This window comes from Colias eurytheme, chromosome 14 (genome assembly GCF_061535395.1).
Source record: "Colias eurytheme isolate Ceu_HAF_F1 chromosome 14, ilColEury1 Martin Lab GWU primary, whole genome shotgun sequence".
NCBI lineage: Eukaryota > Metazoa > Arthropoda > Insecta > Lepidoptera > Pieridae > Colias > Colias eurytheme.
Window position 1 is genome coordinate 2,502,189 of NC_142993.1, and position 19,802 is coordinate 2,521,990.

The following is a 19,802-nucleotide window of genomic DNA, read 5'->3' on the forward strand; positions in this document are numbered from 1 at the left end:
GGTTTTTGTGTTCCAGATTAGTTCGATCGTTGTTTTGTAGATGATTGCGATCCTATCGATGATTAATTATTTATTGAGTGCACGGTTGTAATTAATATCCGCTTAACATTGATCGATGCGAAGATTTCAATTTTTGTTGATAAATCAATGTAATAATAACAAGGAGATGATCGTCTTCATACGTTTAAGCGTGTTCTTTCCACATATTGCGATAATACTAATATTAGATAATATTATTTTTTTCAATATTACAATGCAGGAATAGGAAATGTATGTATCATCGCTATTCGTATAGAGTCGTTAGAATGAAAAGCTCGAATAACGATTGCCAGGCAATTTTAATTTTACAAAACTTGACTCAAAATCACGGAGGGTGAAAGTATTTTTTGGAAAAGTGCCTTTGGTAATATAATCCGATTTATATAAGAGTATAGTTCACGAATTAGCAATGAGGCAATTAATTCAATGAAACAGTTCGTACGTGATAGTTTTAGGAAGTATCGACGTGATCTGATTATTAAGAGCTTTATACTTATAAATATTAAAACTCGTGCCTATCGATTTTGGGGTTATATAATATTATGTTGATAGAATAATTAATAAGAACGTACGTTAATTACTATTTGGTAACCTACTCCTGGACCTCTTTAGAAATTATTTTAAGGTGTTGTTTTTATCAATGATAAATGTTCGATTCGATGTAAATGTAGAAGTTCGAGAGCTATAGGATGTTTACAAACGAATATAAAAAGCTTTATAGTTGAGAGCACGTTGAGAGTGAGAAGATATTCAATGACACGTATTTCGCTTGATCAATATTTGTCTATTCTTGAGCATTAAAAAGGAAAGTGCATGAAAATGCTAAAAAAATAAATACCTGATGTAAGATCCGATGAGAAAAGCATTACTCGTTAATCTATTTTACCATGATTAAATCTAGACGAAATCCGTATTAGCAGTTGGTTCCAGTAATTACGATCACCTGACCAAATTGAACAGATGAATAAATAAGAAACGACACCGACTTCATGCAGATTTCTACAAGATTTCTCTACAGAATAATGATAATTTTTTTGTTCGATTAGGAAATTTACATTGATGATCTGCAAAGCAATATATCTAATGTTAAATTTCATTTATCTCTGTTGATATGTTGCCAATAGATGTGCCTTATTAAACTTAATATTTATGAGTTTTTGGCCACGAATATTCTTCTAGCCCTATTCTGAATTACCAACCGGTATAGGAGGAGGTTTTTTGTGTGTGACTATCTCGTTTAGTTTTCTGGGCTGTTCCATCTTACAACACAAAAATTAACCCTAAGTTGTTTTCTAAATTTACGCTTGATATCAAAACAAATATGTACAGTCCATCTCGTATTTACAATTTTAGCGTGGTTTTTTAAACAAAAGAAATAAGCTTTAGCAAAAAATGCGAAGCTAAAAAAAGAATTTTCTTAGAAGTCGTTAAGTATTTTCCATTCTTTAATAAATATGCTATTTATGAGAGAAGCATAGCGTTAAAATTGGTGATTTGAATTTAATGAAGCGAAAACAGCCTTAGGCCGATTCTTCACAACTAAAATGCTTTGATTCATTCAATTGGAATAAAATGCTACGTTATATAACTAGGGACAGTATCTACTCCAAAAATTAATTTACACAGATGTTACGTTAATAATAATTAATTTGTTTTTGAACGTAAACTGAGTATTTATTAGATTTGTTAAATTTATTTTTTTGTGTGATATTATTTTTAATGCAATACAAATCGGATACAGTTAAAAAGATTGAATGAAGCGAGCGAAATCACGTTAGGACTTACAGATTTATTATTAAACAAAGTATCCGGCTTGAATCTTATCTGATTTAATATTCATCCCAATGCTTCTCAGAAATCATTATTTCTTTTAATAGAACACCTTATCTATGAACTGATCTACAATTCATTACAATTTCTTATAAACGATATCTTAGAACTTAATGCGTAGCTTGGAACATTTCGATGTGGATCATTATAACATTTAACTATGCAAAAATATACACGGGAATTTGTTTCGTATATTAAGAAGAAAAGGTTCATAATAGTATGAAATTCTTTTGCAAAGGATGTGTGGAAACTTATAAAAGGTAGATCAAACCAGTCTCGATAGATATCGAAGCATTGAGAAGGTGTTAACGACGCTATTATAATTATAATGCTCATCGCAAAGCATTTGAATTGAGCTCACGATATGTCTAGATAACATAAATATTTTCATTAACTCAGTACAAAAATTACAGTTCCAAACTCAGACAAAAATTATTATTGAAGTTCTAAATGACAAAAAAGAAGGCTTTGTAATTTAACTATCGATTTCAATCATACGTAAACAAGACACATTTTGAGCTCACATATCGTTAAATCAAATGTGAAACCAAACCACTCCAAAAAACAAACGACATATTGGATGAAGCACATTCCAAACCCTATGGGCGCATTGTTTTCAATGATAAGCGTAATTCGCAATTTCGTTCGAATAGAAACAGCAAACATATATTGACATCGGATCGAAAGAGCCCAAGAAAGAGCCCAATGACCCGTCACGGAATAAATGGCGTGAAACGGGATTTTCTCTCGACCAGTGTGTCTGGAATTACGCCATCGCTATAAAGACGTTATACATTTAAACATGTCGATATCTAATGATATCAGTGAGGCTTATCCTTATTCTGACAGAAACAGACGCCTTTAATTACTTTTACTTCTGAAACTGAAAGAATTGATCTTTCAGGGTGTTTTCTTATAGCTTTTCAAGTTGCTACTTATAGAAGTTTGGTAGTGCCATAAATCAGTGGTAAGTAAATAGTTATACTTTCAAACAATTTTATGACAGGAAGAAAGTGAATTAAATATTTTATAAGCCGGAGATGAATATCATGAAAATTGTTATGATCATCCAACTTTCACACATGAAGCAAAATCAAACAAAAACTTGCATCTTAATATACGTAACGATTTCCTTTTTAGACTCTATTCACATTGACTAGACATTCATAAACTGTTAACAATTCAAACTGAAATGAAAACTTTGGTTACGCAAAATTCATGTGGGAAATATTAATATTTGTTTACTCAGGTTTCTTTATATACGAGTAATATTTAAGGTTAATTATGCTAAAGATTTCAACAATTTCGTAAATGCTTAATAACCTTAATACCTGAATACTTTTGCCATCGTCATTGTGTGGGGATTAATTTTTGCATATAAATTAAATTGAAATTTGTACGTGATTTCTTAATTGCTTTAGATAATTAAGTATAATTTGCCTGGTCTATAAAATACTTTTCTCTTTATATTGCTATGTGATCGCAACTTAGAATCTCGTAATTTTAACTTTGTCCACTAAAATATGTATCTTACCGCACTTACTTGATATTTACTACTTGCAATGAAACCTTAAAAATGCATTTAAACTTTTTACAAACACGACTTTCAATGAGCTCTTACAGTTAAGCGAAGTGTATCATAGAAAATGATAAAAAATACTAGTGGCCTCTCTTTCAGGTTATATGAGGTGTATAACGAGATTCCACCGCTTTCCAACTATGGAGAGATAGTTTCACAATAAGGGTTTATTCACACTACAGTATACTCTTACTTTGATTTTCTAAACAGATAATATAACAGTAATATGGGGACGATTAAAACATTTTCTACTTTGGTTTGGTTTGGTACTTTACTATTCAACTAAAACTGCCGACATTCTTGCCACTTGCTTTGCTTTTTATATTATTGACTTAGTTATCAGTATTTAAATTTTATATGACAAGATAAATATAGCCTAACTCAAGAATATTTTCTATCACATAGTGCACCTGCAACATATTATTTACGAAACTGAAAACAACCTACAAAACATTGATTTTTAGAAATAATGAATTTTACAAACTTGTACACAACAAATTGTATTATCATTTATAATATAATTCTTCTTATTGCGATTGCCTCTGAATATTGATATGATATTTTACCCAAAGCAATCGCAAAATTGCGCTACTTCATATTTTATTTCATCCGTTATTCTTTGATCTATTATGCTCGAACATTTTCTGAATAAGCACGATATCATGTCACAGAAATCCCGAAATATCTTTCATAAAACTGCGGTTTATACACATTCCCACTTTTTTTATTTCAGCAAAAAAGCTTTCAAACCCGTTGACATCAAAGGGGCTTTGAATTTTGCATAACATATTCTGTGGCCATTTTCAATCAAAAACAAACATAAAACGACGATCACTTTCACCGAAATTAATATAAAAACGGTACTAAAAAGCAAATTTTTATAACTCTGTCTGACCCACAAGCGCGATTGCAAAAGTTTGTACTTAATGACTCGTGAAACAAAACCTGAAAGACTTTTGGAAGTATGCAAGTAAAAAGCGTGAATGCATGCTGATAATTTTTTTTCATTACTCGTGAAGATTTATGAGATTGTATAGCTAACTAGGTTTGTTATTAATGAGGTTTTTTTGTATGTTTCAATGCCGAACATGTGTGCATTTTAGAGAGGAGAAAAACTACTCAAAATATAAGTTTGGATATTCAGTCTTCAAGCTGCAATCTGCATTGAGTAGGAGGTAGGATTACCTACATACAATGAATGTGTTATAACATTTATCATGTAAGTTTTTATGCTTCTTTCTTATTGGCATTTGATTTCCATTTTTATGTTAAAAGATTTTGATTTTCACATTTCAAAATCTTTTAAAATAAAAACTGAAATCAAATGCCAGTCCATTTAAACTTTTCTCAGCTACAATTTAACTATAATGGAAATAATTAGGATTTCACAAAAGTTTTAAAACATTCAAAGCTTCATAACTGACTTGAGAACTGTAACCGCGTATCTCAATTATGGCAGTTAAAACTTGTTTGAGGACTTGGAAGACAGATTGTCCATTATTGTGAATAAAAGAATATACTTTAGTCTCTATATTTAACTTCAAATAATTCTTCTATTAAAGAGAAATGTAGTTTCATCGTTATATTTCCTCAGCAATTCGAAAAATTAGGAACTTTCATTGGACATCAATATCAATCAGTCACATCTAAAAGAAACATGACTTTTTCCTTTTATTGCCTCGGCTGAAGTAACTTAATAATAATACTCATAATGAAATTTAATATCATAGTTGTTGACTAGCTTCCGCCCACGACTTTGTACGTGCATCCCCGTTTTTCCCCGTTCCCGCAAGAATTTCGGGAAATTCTTTCTTAGCGGATGCCTACGTCCTAACATCTACCTGCATGCCAAATTTCAGCCCGATACGTCCAGTGGTTTGGGCTGTGCGTTGATAGATCATTATATCAGTCACCTTTGAGTTTTATATATGTATATAGACAAAGGTTTCTTAGATATGTATAGGTAAATATGTAGTTTTAAAACCTACATTTTTTTACAACATAAAAGTTTTTTTTCCACAAAACATTGAACGAACCTTTTCAGCTGCGAGTCATTTTGCACTCATGAAATATGCAGAGATGCATTTGGCGGACTGTGGAATGCTTTTACGAATTATTTGGTATGCTTTTATCTTAAACTAGGAATTTTCAGGTAGGCGTAAAGTGGTTGCATAATGAAATGCATTCATATTCCAGCAAGGCTTTCCAACTTTTCTTCTTAATTTATACTTTCATATCTTTGCTTTATACGTGACCTACGTACGTCTGTACGTAGGTACGTAGGTACGTACACTTAATACTTATATAAAATTCATGTAAATACAATCTATACTTATGACAAAAAATAAGAAGTTAACACAATAGCAATTCACAGTTGTTTCAGTATCAGACATTGGTGCAACCATCATCTTCTTATATATAAAAATGAATCGCAAAATGTGTTGGTAAGCGCATAACTCGAGAACGGCAGAACCGATTTCGATAATTCTTTTTTTATTATATTCCTTGAAGTACGAGGATGGTTCTTATGTAGAGAAAACGTAAACATGTACCACGGGCGAAGCCGGGGCGGACCGCTAGTTTTACATATTTTCACTACTTATATCTTATAAGGCATCTAGTGGTTGATCAATTGGCCTAACAGTTCAATTCAAAAGAATATTTTTCTAAATAAACAATTATTGTTTTTTCTTAATTACTATTGTATTATAGTTAATAGTTATAGGTAACTTACCGGGTGCGCGGGCGGCATGCATATGTCGCGTGAGAGCGCGCGCGGCGCATTACCGCACTTTGAGGATGCCAGCACACTCCCTGCAAGTAGTTAGTAGTCTTTAAAAAGTATAATATTATAGAATTTAAAACATTTGTCATGTGAATCATAACTAACATACACTAATAGTTAATAGATGAGATCATTTAAAGAAGAAAAATTGTAATGTAATAAAACTTTGTTCCTAAATAACTAGAAGGCTAATTGGCACGATATTTATTATTTATTATTTTTCATCCCGTCATCTCCAACACAATACGATCTCTAAATTATGTATTCATATGACAATAACTCGAAACACTTTACTTAAATTAATATAAATATTCCCTTAGCCTTAATTACTATATAGTACGTGTTTTAAAAAATTGCAGAGCGTGTGAACTTTTCACACGTTTAAATAAATAGATCACATATAAACATTAACTCTTTATGATGTGCATAACAAAACACAGCTTTATAACTATTATAACATAATAAAAAAAATGTTAATTATCTAATTACCAAAATATTATAGAACATGAATATTTTTTTCCTCGAAACATTCAAATTTAATAGGCTAGCTTTAAACCACAATTTTTCTCGTAATCGAATCTTTGATGCCGGAAAAACTTTTTTCATAAATCCATTCATAGGCCTAATTGCCTATATAGTATCTAATATTAGCAAAATAGAAGAATAAATTTTTTATAAAAAAACAAAAACTGTAACCAACTTGAAATAATTCAATTTAAAGTTATCTAAAATAGATTAGTATCTTCAAAACTAATATTGCTATAACTCCGATATAGCTTACTCATGTGCAAAGTTTAATAATTTGGTTTCGCAATTAATTATTTACTTATGTCAGACTTCGGGAACAGCTTCCTGACCTTATTAAAATAATTTTGTGTTGAATATATTAGCTATTTACTTTGACGCTTTATGAATAATAATTCGATGTTTTTGAACGTGAATTTTCTGTTCTTTTTGTTTTTTATTTTTCAGAATAGATATGAATATACAGGATTTTAAATTAAGAGAATAATTATATATATATATATATATATATATATATATATATATAGAAGAAAATTAAAAAGTTTCACAAGGATTTTAATAAGTAAATGCGAGACTATCAAAATATATATTATAGATATAAGAATTTGAAATTATATTACATAAGAAAACGTGCATAATATTAGTAGATATGTATTTAAAACAAATCCAAAGACACGATTAAAATACGAAACAACAGCGAAGTACGCTTTAAATACTGAGATAATACTAAAAACTACAATAACTTTTGAGACAATAGACTTTAGACGCAAATATATCTACAATTACTGGTGCATAAATTCACAAATTTCAATACATTTTAATATCTAAGATATGTATTTATTATATAAACAAATGCCTCTTTTTTTTCTATAGTATTTAAAATGATTTCATAAATGTTCTCTATACCATTTAAAATTACTTAATAAAAGAACGACACACACATTTTGTCACTTTGTAAGTATGTAGTTGTCTACACAATAATATCAAATCTGCCTATCTACAGGCTACACTGCCATAAGTTATTTTCGATATGTAGATTTAACTTTTACATTGAGTACCTACGCATTCATAACAATGTTTAATACCTACATTAGATACCTACTACTAAAAAATATTTAACTCTAGAAATTGCTCGTATGAGTGCATTTAATAAAAACATAAACATCCTACTCTAAAAGTGATCCATGGCGTGTCGCAGTAGACATGTTTTGCATGGCATCTACATATTCATGAAGGAAAATCTACTGAATAATGAATAGGAACAAACGCTAGATCGTATTCTGTGAGGGCAATCGTTATCAATCAATTTCGTTATGATATTGTTATAGATAGGAAAGTCGAGAGATAAGGTATATTAAAATTAATTGACGTTAAAAATAACAGGGTGGTCCTACTGCTACTTGATTTCTATGAAACCCTATCATCGCATTAAGAAAATTGAATTATCTACTATACAATAATAGTTAAGAAGTCCTTTGTTTAAACTAAGAAGCCAAAGGAAGAACAAATTTTAATAAGTAAATGCGAGTCTATCAAAATCACACAATCTGCAGAATCTACACACTAACAAAATTTACAAACAATAACGAAATCATTATGTGTAAAAATACGCAAATGTGCATTCAAACCTCCATTCTGCGAAGTCACAAATAATTTACAAAGCAATTACAAGCGTTCACTTTTAGAAACAAAAGGCAATACAGCTTGTAGTACCGAGTTAACGGCAGCGACGCGTGTGATTTTGACAAAATATTATAACTGGATCTTGTCAGAGCGCGGGAGTTCTGTTCCATTGTAATTGCTCTTTAATTACTGGGGTCTTTGGCCTCTGACATCACAGTTTTCGCCTTTTGTCTTCTGCCTAAAACGGACCATGATTCCAGTAAAGGCGAATATGCAAATCAATTTTTTACGTCTTAGAAAAGCGGTATTATTGTACTATTAACACTTGCTATTATTTGCTGTTATAATTGAATTAACAATTTAAATTAAACATATCCATATACCGTGTACAAATTATTCCGATACACAGTTATAAAATAACGTACATTTATTTGAGGAATAAAATGTTAAGGTTCATGACCCTATATTTATTCTTCTTAAAATGGTACCTAATTTAAGTATATTTGATTACGTTATTGCGATTTAAATTTTTACTTTAACAAGAGATTTTCATTAGTAGGTATAAGATTAATCGAAATTAAACATTGTTTTCTTCGAGTTAAAGACATAACCAAGAGAAAATAATGCCACAAATCAACAAACAATTAAAAATGATTCGAATGTAATTAACCACGCAGCATATAGCCGATATAATTACGGTAGGAGTGCTAAACAACCTGGTATTCTGTCTAGCAGCTATCTTTAACTTAATCTAGCGACTAGCGAGAGCGCACTGGGCCGAGTAATTGTAATCTCTTGGTGGGTAATTGTGCTTTCATACAATACACGAGCCCTTCGACGTGTTCCAATACTCATATTGCAACTGTAGAAATTTCTAGAACATTTAGTTTCGACATCATTCAGATGTTCAAGACAAATTGCGAAGTTTTCCAATTGTATGATCAAGTTACAATTGTCAATGTCCATTATATATAGGTAACTCTTATCAATTGATTAATTAAAGGTAACTGTTTTAGTAAGTAGATGTAAATATTTTTACAAGGTTACATATGTTAAGATACACTGATACACATACCTGTTATCAGTAGGTACGTACAGTGTACACTTAAGGTACTATTTCACATAATAACATTAAAAACACTGTGTTAGAATAGCAATATAGGTAGCAGGTTTATTTATAATTTAATTAACGGATTTAAAACAAGATTTTCCCATTTTATTATTTTATCCACCGTACTATACAACCATTATACTATCACAGAAAGACTAAAAATTATATCTTTTGAGGGTGGATCAAAAATTGTTGAGTGAGACTACCCGCACATATTTTGTTTTGATGTTAAATCTTAAGTATTCACATGAACACTATGTATGGAATCTATCTACTTATATATAAATATGTAGTTTGAATGATTTTTATTAATACCTACTTGATGTAATTTGTAAATCAATGTTTTACTTACCCACATCTATATACAGCTTATGCAAAATCTATGGAGTTTTCTCACGAAGCAGCGACAAAATACTTTTATTTAATTTATCACATTGTGATAATTAAATTAAATTGAAAAAGACCATTTTCCAAGTATAGGCCATCTTCATTCCATTCCCTTATCGACATGAAGGTAATTTATTAAATTATACGCTAATTGTTGTACTGAGAAATCGTACAACTCGCTAAACTGAAAATAATATAAGCTTATTTCAACAAATAGTACAGAGAAACAAAAAAAGTGGCGCCAAATTTTAATCATTCTGACAATTTTTTTTTTACTTGGTCTATTTCACAGATTACAAAACATTTTCATTAAAATATTTTTCAATTCATCATAAGCAACAATAATAGGTTTATAAGAATGATTGAGTATTACCATTAAAATAACCAAAACATCTGTCTTCGTAATAAAAAGTATGTCGATCGATTCCACAATATGTTTGCGCCCTCCCATTTCTCAACGTCACATCTTCGATAAGGGATACCTAAATTTGGTGCCGTGCTTGATTCCCCTTATCAGAACATTAAATATCAATAGACGTTACACTAAGAGGTGAAAGTTGGATAATTGTGACGTGACATTTATTATTCAGAAATAATTTACGCTTTTTCCTTTCTCCCATCACATATTTCGTAAGACCTGTAGTTTCGTTTCATTAATAATAAATCAAGTGGTAAGATTAACGTCTAATACGACAATCTCTTTATGCCTGTAAGATAATATCGTTTAATTAGAAGTATTTTATTAGTATTTTATTAATATTTAGATATGGAATGAGATTTTAATGTGAAACATGTGTTTTTATTTTCACCAAACAATTATTAATATTAGTTAACTTCTAATTTGTAAGGGTAATAAATAAAATCTGGGCGCCACATCCACAATACTTAAAACTTCAAAATTATTTTAAAAGAATTATAACTTTTTTGCGGGTGCAAATTTAATTTGTTATAACGATAAAATCAGGAATAAAATACCTAGCAATATTTATTATCTGCATCTAATTAGTACAATTTGAGGATGGCAATATTATTAATTATCTGTGCGTGAATTCTTTACTCAAATTATGGCGGGCAGACGCAATGAGCGAGATTGTTTTTGGCCTGTGTTTTTATAAAAAAAAAACAGTTGTAAATAAGTGTAAAATTAGTTAATAATCTAATGTTATTATATTTAATAATAGTAAGGGATACGATGGTCTATTTTCATCATTTTGTTGTCATGAAAGTGGTGATTACATATCAATTACCTAGTTATATCGGGGCCACCCGCAGTACATGCGAGCGATGTCATATTTGTTAACGCAGCAAACTATGGCCACCCTGCATCGCCTTAATGCATACGTATTGTATTTCTTCAAACGCTGCATTTTTGTTTAGAGATAAGTTTATTAGTTTAAGTATTACTTTAATTCATTCTGAATGTAGAAAGCACTAATTAAAGACGTGTAAATTAAATCTTGTGTTTTTTAAAAATCGTCCTTCGGTCCGTCGAAATTTGAGTGGCGCAGCCGGTAGGATACTCGATATTATCCTGCTGCCGAGCTATCAGTAAAGCCATAATTAAGGACCTGTGATAGTGCGGTACAGACGAGTATCCTCGAACTAAATAAATAACTCCCGCGACGCGTACGCGTAAAAAACTGAATCGCTGCAGTGAAGCGCGTACGGAGACCTCAAGGACGAGCATTCAGGATCATAAGTGAAGGACATGGGAGCGAGCAGACTGTGAGTAGACCTCTTCACTCCTGTTTTTCATATTCCCTGTTTTTCACGAAATCCCCGACCCAAAATAGTCGGCCTAATCATTACGTTTATTTGATTTTGTTCATTACAATTATCGTGATAAGTCGTAATTTTTAGTGTTTAATTTTAATTGTTAGTTATTAGTTAGTGATTTTAAGTGTTACTTTCATTAATTTCGTGTTTTAATCGATAAAACTACGCAAAATGGAAGAGATTAAACTCATTCCTAGAGAAATACTATGTATCATTCCCAAATTTGATGGGGATGAAAAACTGTTAAACCTATTTATCAATAAAAGTGAATATATTATAAGGTCATTCCAAGATGCGAGTAGTAACGCACAAAACTTATATGTATACCATGCCATAACGAGCAGGCTTATCGGTAAGGCAGCTTCACTGCTTAGTGATTACCAAAATATAACTTCATGGACTGAATTGAAAGAAATACTTACCCAACATTTCGGAGACCCGCGATCGGAAGAGTGTATAGCATTAGAGTTAGAAGGGTTAAAAATAAAACAAGGTGAAAGTTACATACAGTTTTGCCACAGAATACAAAACGTAAAAAGTTCCCTATTTTCAAAGGTGAACCGCTTCACAGATGAAGGGGTCAAAGCCGCGAAAATGATCATATACAATAATACTGCGTTAAATGTTTTTCTGTACAACCTCCCGGAGGACATGATCCGGATTGTTAGATTAAGGGGTTGTAAAAACTTAGAAAATGCACTTAGCGTAGTTACGGAAGAAGTAAATTTTATACAACAATATAACGCAAAGATTAGTAAGCCAAAACCTATAACCCAAAACACTTTTCAAAATTCATTCAAACCTAATTTTATTACAATGCCTATAAATCAAAACTTTAAATACGGCAGTCCTCAACAGCCAATTGGTTATAGACCAAATTTCGCCCAACAACCCCAACAAAATTTAATGCAACCACCTCGACCAAATTTTATGCAACAGTTAAAGCAAACACCACAAGCCCAAGGCTATAAATTTGGCACACAATCTAATAATAACCACCAATTGCGACCTTTTCAAAATTCCGGTTATAAATTTGGAATCCCAAATCAACAAACAGCCCAACCTCGTTTTAAATTTGGCATACAACATGCCCAGGCACCGAACCCCGGCTTAAATAGCGATGTATCAATGCGTACGGCACCTATGAGGCAAAACGTAACTCATAACATATATTACTGCGATGAACCAAATTATGAAAATTACGATTACTCACCCTTAGATTATAAAGAAGACGCCGTGAACGAGTTATACGAGTATACCGATCCGGAAGTAACTGAAAGCAATTCTAATGACAAGAACGAAAATGTTCCGTTACCTGCCTCCGAAGACAGTGAAATAATAAATTTAAATTATTGTAACAGCATCTTAAAATTACCACATATTATAGTTCCCGAAATAAAAGCAAAGTTTCTCATAGATACAGGTAGCAGTCGTTCCTTTATAAGTCCAGCCAAAGCAGAAGAATATTTTAGAGACCGTAAACAGTATGAACAATTTACAGTTGTTAGTACCCATGCGCAAAGCACTCATGATGAGGTTATAGAAATTCCGTTATTAAAAACTTTTAGAAGCTCACTTTCCCACAAATTTTATGTATACAATGTAGACAGTAAGTATGATGGATTAATCGGATCTGATTTACTTAAGAAACTAGATGCAAATATCGATATGAAGCACCAAGTTTTAGAAACATTTAATGCCAAAATACCGATTATATATACGTATAATCCTCCGTTAAAAATCACGTTAGAGCCTCGATCAGAAACTAGAGTATCAATTCCAACTAACCTTCAGAACGGTGACGCTATATTAGATTTTCAGACTTTTCGTGAAAGCGTTCGTATGCCAGCAGCAATAGTCGACGTGTCAATGAAAGTTAATGTAGATGAAAAGGAGCGAAATCCTCAAAAACACTTATCCGATGAAATAGTAAAAGTTAGTAACGATCAGGCGGGAAAATGTGACCGACCCTTGACGCCGATTACAATTTCGTCTGATTCAGACCGAACAGTGCCTATCACTAAAAATAATCGCCCGAGGTCCCCATATTCGATTCCGTTACCTGATAGTAGTACAATAACCGCGGAAAGCAGCACCTTGACCGCGTCTAGCAATAATAGCGAAAATACAGATACGGTTCACTCAACTCGCGATCTTGATACGGAAGGCATACTGATTCTAGATAAAGCTGGAGATTTTAATAAACAATTAACTCAACAATTCGTAAAAGATCACCACAAACGTACTAAATTTTCATACAAATATCTTACAGACAAAATTATTCATAAGAAACAGGTTATTAAGGATAAGCATGGCGGTGAAAATGATTTTAACATAGACATAGGAGATTCAGTTTACATTAAGGGAGTTAACCCGAGACGTGCTAAAGATAAGCCTAGGTATCAGAAAGCGATAGTCACGGGACCGATCCATAGAAATGTTGTGCCAGTAACGACACACAATCGTGAGACTAAAGTTCCAATTAAATACATTAAGCGTCCTCCGCAGGTTACTGCTTCTGACGATCCATGTGATCCAAAACCAGGGCCTTCAGCTGCACCAGATTAAACGGAATCCCGGAATACTACCCCTCCGTGAAGGCTATGCAGTCGTCAGCAATGACACATGGAGAGTTATTAAGGTGTTAGATTTAAAGTTAATATATGACGATTTAGAATTTAATATAAATAGTTATCTATCATTTAGAAATCAGGTTCATAGTTGTATTGATGTAAAAGCGTTAGGTTCCGATTTTATTACAACAGAAATACAAACAGATTATCATATGAATTATACTATTGATAAATTTGAACAATTAATTCCGTCTTCTAGATCTAAACGTGGTTTATTAAATCCACTTGGTTCAGTTATAAAAATTATCACCGGTAACCTCGACAACGAAGATGCTATACAATTTGAAAACACTATTGAAAAATTAAAGACTAAACAAGACTCTATAATACATAAGATGACGATCGTTACTGAGATGGTGGGTTCGTTATTAAATGTAGCTGAAATATCTAATAACAATTTCATTGCAATCCAGAATAAGCTAAATGTAATTGATTCGCTTTTAAATGACACAAATTTACATCAAAGGACTAATGAAATTATACATACATATTCTGCATTCTTACATAATTTTATGTCTATTTACGTTAGATTAAGTGAAATTGAAACTGCTATAGCTTTTAGTAAAATTAAACTTTTACACCAATCCGTTGTAGATACGAAGGAATTATTACTTTTATTAAAAAATATTGAAACTAGCTCTAAGTTACCATTTCCAGTAAATTTAGATAATGTTCTTAAAATCGAACAATTACTAGAAGTACAAACTTATGTAAAACAAAGTCAAATAAAATTCGTAATGACTATTCCATTAATTACTGATGATATTTACTCATATTTTAAAATAATACCTTTACCTATATTTAACGAAGAAAAAGGTCAGACTTCCCTTATCCTTCCCAAATACCCATATGTCCTTGTGAAGGGGTTGAAAACGATGCCACTTTCACAACCATGCAAAGAAATTGACGAAGACCGGTTCCTATGCCCGGAAATACTGACATCAACACTATACAAAGACGATTGTTTAACCGATCTTCTGCGACTATCTACAAATGTTTCCAGTTGTCAGCCGATTCCCATTTCCATAGATGACGTGAAAATCGACAATGTTCTACCAAATAGATGGATACTTTACGTAAATGTGGAAACAGTACTTACTAAGGTCTGTGAAAATGAGGTAACCCAAGAATTTCTTCGTGGTACTTATTTATTGGCGTTAGACGAGATTGGCTGCTACGTGAAAATCGGAGATATAACACTAAAGAAATATGAAGCGAATGGAAATGATCTTATATACCCAAGTTTACCAAAAATTATATTACCAAATTTGATGAACTCCCAGACCGACAGGAAGCCTGTTAACCTGAAGGGTGCAAATTTAACTGACATAAATATGCTTAGGCATTTAATTGAAAATAGTGAAAATAGTGAAAACCAGTTTAATAGTACAGTGAATAGTGCCGTCGGAGTGATTAACATTATAACTTTTGTATTAATTGTAATTATAATTGTAATCGTCATAGTTATTAAGTCTAAATTAAGAAAAATATGTATTCAAGAAAACCCTTCAGATTTTCTTGAAACTGAGGATGGAGGAGTTATATCGGGGCCACCCGCAGTACATGCGAGCGATGTCATATTTGTTAACGCAGCAAACTATGGCCACCCTGCATCGCCTTAATGCATACGTATTGTATTTCTTCAAACGCTGCATTTTTGTTTAGAGATAAGTTTATTAGTTTAAGTATTACTTTAATTCATTCTGAATGTAGAAAGCACTAATTAAAGACGTGTAAATTAAATCTTGTGTTTTTTAAAAATCGTCCTTCGGTCCGTCGAAATTTGAGTACCTACATTCTGCAGTTGGTAAAAGCAAATGCAATTAAGATGTCAACGCTACGATGTAGGCAAAGCAATTTGTTTATTGCTCGACTTTATATTCAACGTGGGTGTTTTAACCTAACATTGTCAGGTGAGTCTTTGTTTTATTAGTAAAATAGAAGATGTTTTTGTTAATTACATATTATAATAATTGGAATGGATGATTTTTGCAATAATTTTGACTAATAATTCGAGTCGTAGGTAGTTTAAGCTTAACATCTACGATAATAGTGTGTGTCTAGTGCTGTCCTAAATATTTCTTATTATTATTATCGATATTATTCAATCGTACCTATTTTAATTATTAGTTATTACTTTGAGGCAACTTTTGTACATGTTTCTTAAAATATGCATGAATAATTGAATATCTAGTTTATTAATATGCAAACATAAAAGCATTCATGAATATATTATTGACTGGGAAACATCTAGATTCAAGGCAGAGACAAAATTGAGCCCCCAGGCACAGATTACAGGTCCTATATTACCAGCGCATTACCATCCAGTCATCAATTAAACTGTAGTATTGGATCGATGACAAGTCCGACTTGTGGTTAAACTTGAATTTATATCATTTGTGTTCTCCATACATCGTTAACTTCGAGCCTGTGATTGGAATTACATATCTTTATAGGTGTAGTGATGTGCTTATTGAAATGTCGATGATTATGGTATAGTATATTTTTAAATTTTATTATGCTACTGTAGTTGTAATGTTTTGTAACTAGATTTAAACATGTGTCAAATTTCAAATTTTCAAATTTCAAATTTCAAAATTCAAATTTCAAATTTCAGTGTGAAAATAATATTCAAATATTATAATAATTTCTTCACGGGTTAATCCTCTAGTGCTGCGCTCAAGAATTATTATAAGGTATCGATAGTAAATATGTAATTATAAACAACAACGGTAAGTATTATCATATGAAAATGTTTGCATTCTACATTTAACATTAAAAGTACCTATAAGTGTAAAATTCCCATTGAATGTAACAACTACATGTTATTTATTGTTATTAAGAATAAAACGGATGAATATCTCTTCCACCATCCATAAACTCCAATTACATCACATCACACATGCGAAATCTGAAGTCATATCGATGTAATAACGATAAAAATTCATTTGTTCCGATAAATATATACCGTAGCCATAAAATTGCGTCAAAAGCACGAGATTAAAAAGCACCGCAATAAAACTGTGATTTCTACAAGGAAAACCTTTTGCTCTCACCTGCACGCGAGTACTTATTAAAATATTAATTTCTTTACGGGCGCTAATTCGCGCCGATGCGTTCCAGGTCGTTGCTACATAATATTCTAACTCTCACTACGCATGCGCGCCACTAACATACTCGGATAGGGTTACCAATGTATCATAATTGGATTTTATCGCCGTTTTTTGTTCAAATACTTTTATAGCTATTTTGTATTGCTTGTTAATTTTTTGCTCTTGTACTGTTTTAAGGTAGGTTGCTTTATAAATGTTGGTCAATGATTGTTGATTAAATAGATGCTTGCTATAATTTATGAAATATTAATCGATACGATAAAGTATTATTTGATATAAAAAAGTATTGTAGTTATTCTCTTTCAATAGTTATGGATCACAAGCAAATAAATATTCATTAAGTACTTACATTAATGTTTAAATTATCTCAAAACTAGCTATTTCTCTTACATAATATTTAAGATATTAATTTAAATCTTCAAGCCTTTCATTATTTTTATTTAAATTTAATTTTCCGCTTTCTTCTTCTATTGCACTGATTTTAAAAACAAAGTTATGCATTCACTACCGATTCACACGTCTCCAATTAAAAAGTAAAAACTACAATTTCGCGGCTCATAAATCAGCTGATATTCTAAATGCCAGTAACCCTACGCGCGCACACGCAGCCAATCTCCGCTATGGCTGAGATTCGTTGCATTTTGCATGAACACAGTCTAATATAGTCGTATAAAGATATCGTGAATATTACTTGTGTTCTATTATTCTGCATTCGTGTTGCTCTCGATCGTTTCTATCGTAATGACATTGATGTCTTTTATTTTAAACGATTTGTTATACTATCACTCGCCGCCGTTTTTGCATGTCTACGCGAATCGATTTAGTTTTTAATTGTGAGAGCGATTCTAAACATTATAATAAATGAAACTCGACTGAAAATCGGAATTTAAACACAGTTTAAGTTATGAGTCATATTTCAATTAGTTTATTGCAATGTTACGAAGTTATTACACACTAAACAGATCGCAGCATCTGAGCGCGCCGCTCCGTCGATTTCGTGCACTTTATCATTCATGTGACGACTGAGATTTCTAAATAATTTAAATACGTGCACGTAATAAACGCATATATCATTAATTAGCCATCCACTCTTTCGGAATTGGGTTTGTGATTCGCGTGTTATGTTATTGATACAGACTTTTTACATGCCGGTCGGATCGTTAACCTAGTAACTAACCTAACACAACACTATTTACACTTATCGGTGATAATTTCGTAATTTGTGGACGCGTTTGCGTCTCGAATATGAAGCAGGTCACAGACTTACTTTTTCAATAGCACTAAGAAGGAATCCGATTGGCACACAGAACCATATCACTATCACAGGTGTATTTCGGACGCACTTCGCGAGTGGACAGATGGCGCGCGAATAACACGTGCGAACGGAACTGATGCGCGGGCGCAACTGATTCGAACACGGTGAAATGTATTGGGATGCTCGACAAAATAGCAAACTTATTGCAATTCCGCGGATGTAATAGAGATGGACTCCCTTTGAAATGCGGTTTGGAAATTATGGATTACTTTTTTGCGGAGGCTTTCCCTGCGGCCGCGGCGCGGCTTGCGCAATAGGCGATGCATTAGTCCTTTGAAAGTGGTCGTGTCCATGTAATATTATGCACATAATATTATGCGCATACTACTTGTCGTATTAAATGGAAAAAGCGTATTACACTGCTTCGGACTTGGACGATGGATTTATATTACCGGATTAAGAACTGCAATGCTATTAATCATTATAGATTTCAATATTTCCAACTTGATTGCGGTATCATACAAATCAATGATTACATACCTACCTAGTAGTGGTTAATATTAACCACAGATTTAATATTGTTAGGTTTTATAAATTACTAGCAGTCCTACCGATATATCGGCAAGCCGATATATCGGTATCGCCGATAATAAATCAACCGATACCGATATTTTTTTATTAAATTCTTTCTTTTCTTTTATGTTTTTGCATTGTATTCATTCATATTGTTTTATTTCTGTTTCTGTAATAGTGTTAATGAAGAGCGGAACCTCCTGACACAAGCATTTTATCTGCTTACTAGGAGTGTTCCAATCACAAATTTGTTTATGTAAAGGAAAGAAATAAATAATTGTGAATTTTTTTAATTTTTAACGTGATAACGTTTTATAACGAGCGCTGCCACTGCATTATGTTATCACGTAAACATCTCGATCGTAAACCTACTTTACAAACAACCAATTTTTCTGATATCAAATAATTCAAAAATCCGCGCCCAATGAACGATGCGGGAGGCCGCCCGCGCGTGCGCACTTTGTTTTCTGAAAAAACTCTACCAATTAGTAAACTTTTATTAGGTACTGATTGTATGTGTATTACTTAAAGTTTAACTGACTTCGTAAAATAATAATACTAAAATAAATGGTT

The 19,802-nt window shown here is 32.0% G+C and overlaps 1 protein-coding gene across 2 annotated transcripts in view; it reads right to left on the minus strand.

Moving 5' to 3' along the window:
* The window catches only part of LOC149902727 (uncharacterized), a 102,743-nt gene extending 83,855 nt beyond the window's left edge, over window positions 1-18,888 (minus strand). Inside the window, exons 1-2 of one of the 2 annotated variants that reach the window (XM_090109185.1) lie at window positions 18,669-18,888; window positions 6,183-6,262 (exon numbers count right to left, since the gene is read on the minus strand). In XM_090109185.1, coding sequence (XP_089965311.1) covers window positions 6,183-6,204 — 22 coding nt within the window. In that variant the 5' untranslated portion in view covers window positions 6,205-6,262; window positions 18,669-18,888. The remainder of the gene's footprint in view (window positions 1-6,182; window positions 6,263-18,668) is intronic. The other variant, XM_090109184.1, reaches the window with a different exon arrangement.
* Window positions 18,889-19,802: the final 914 nt, after the last annotated feature.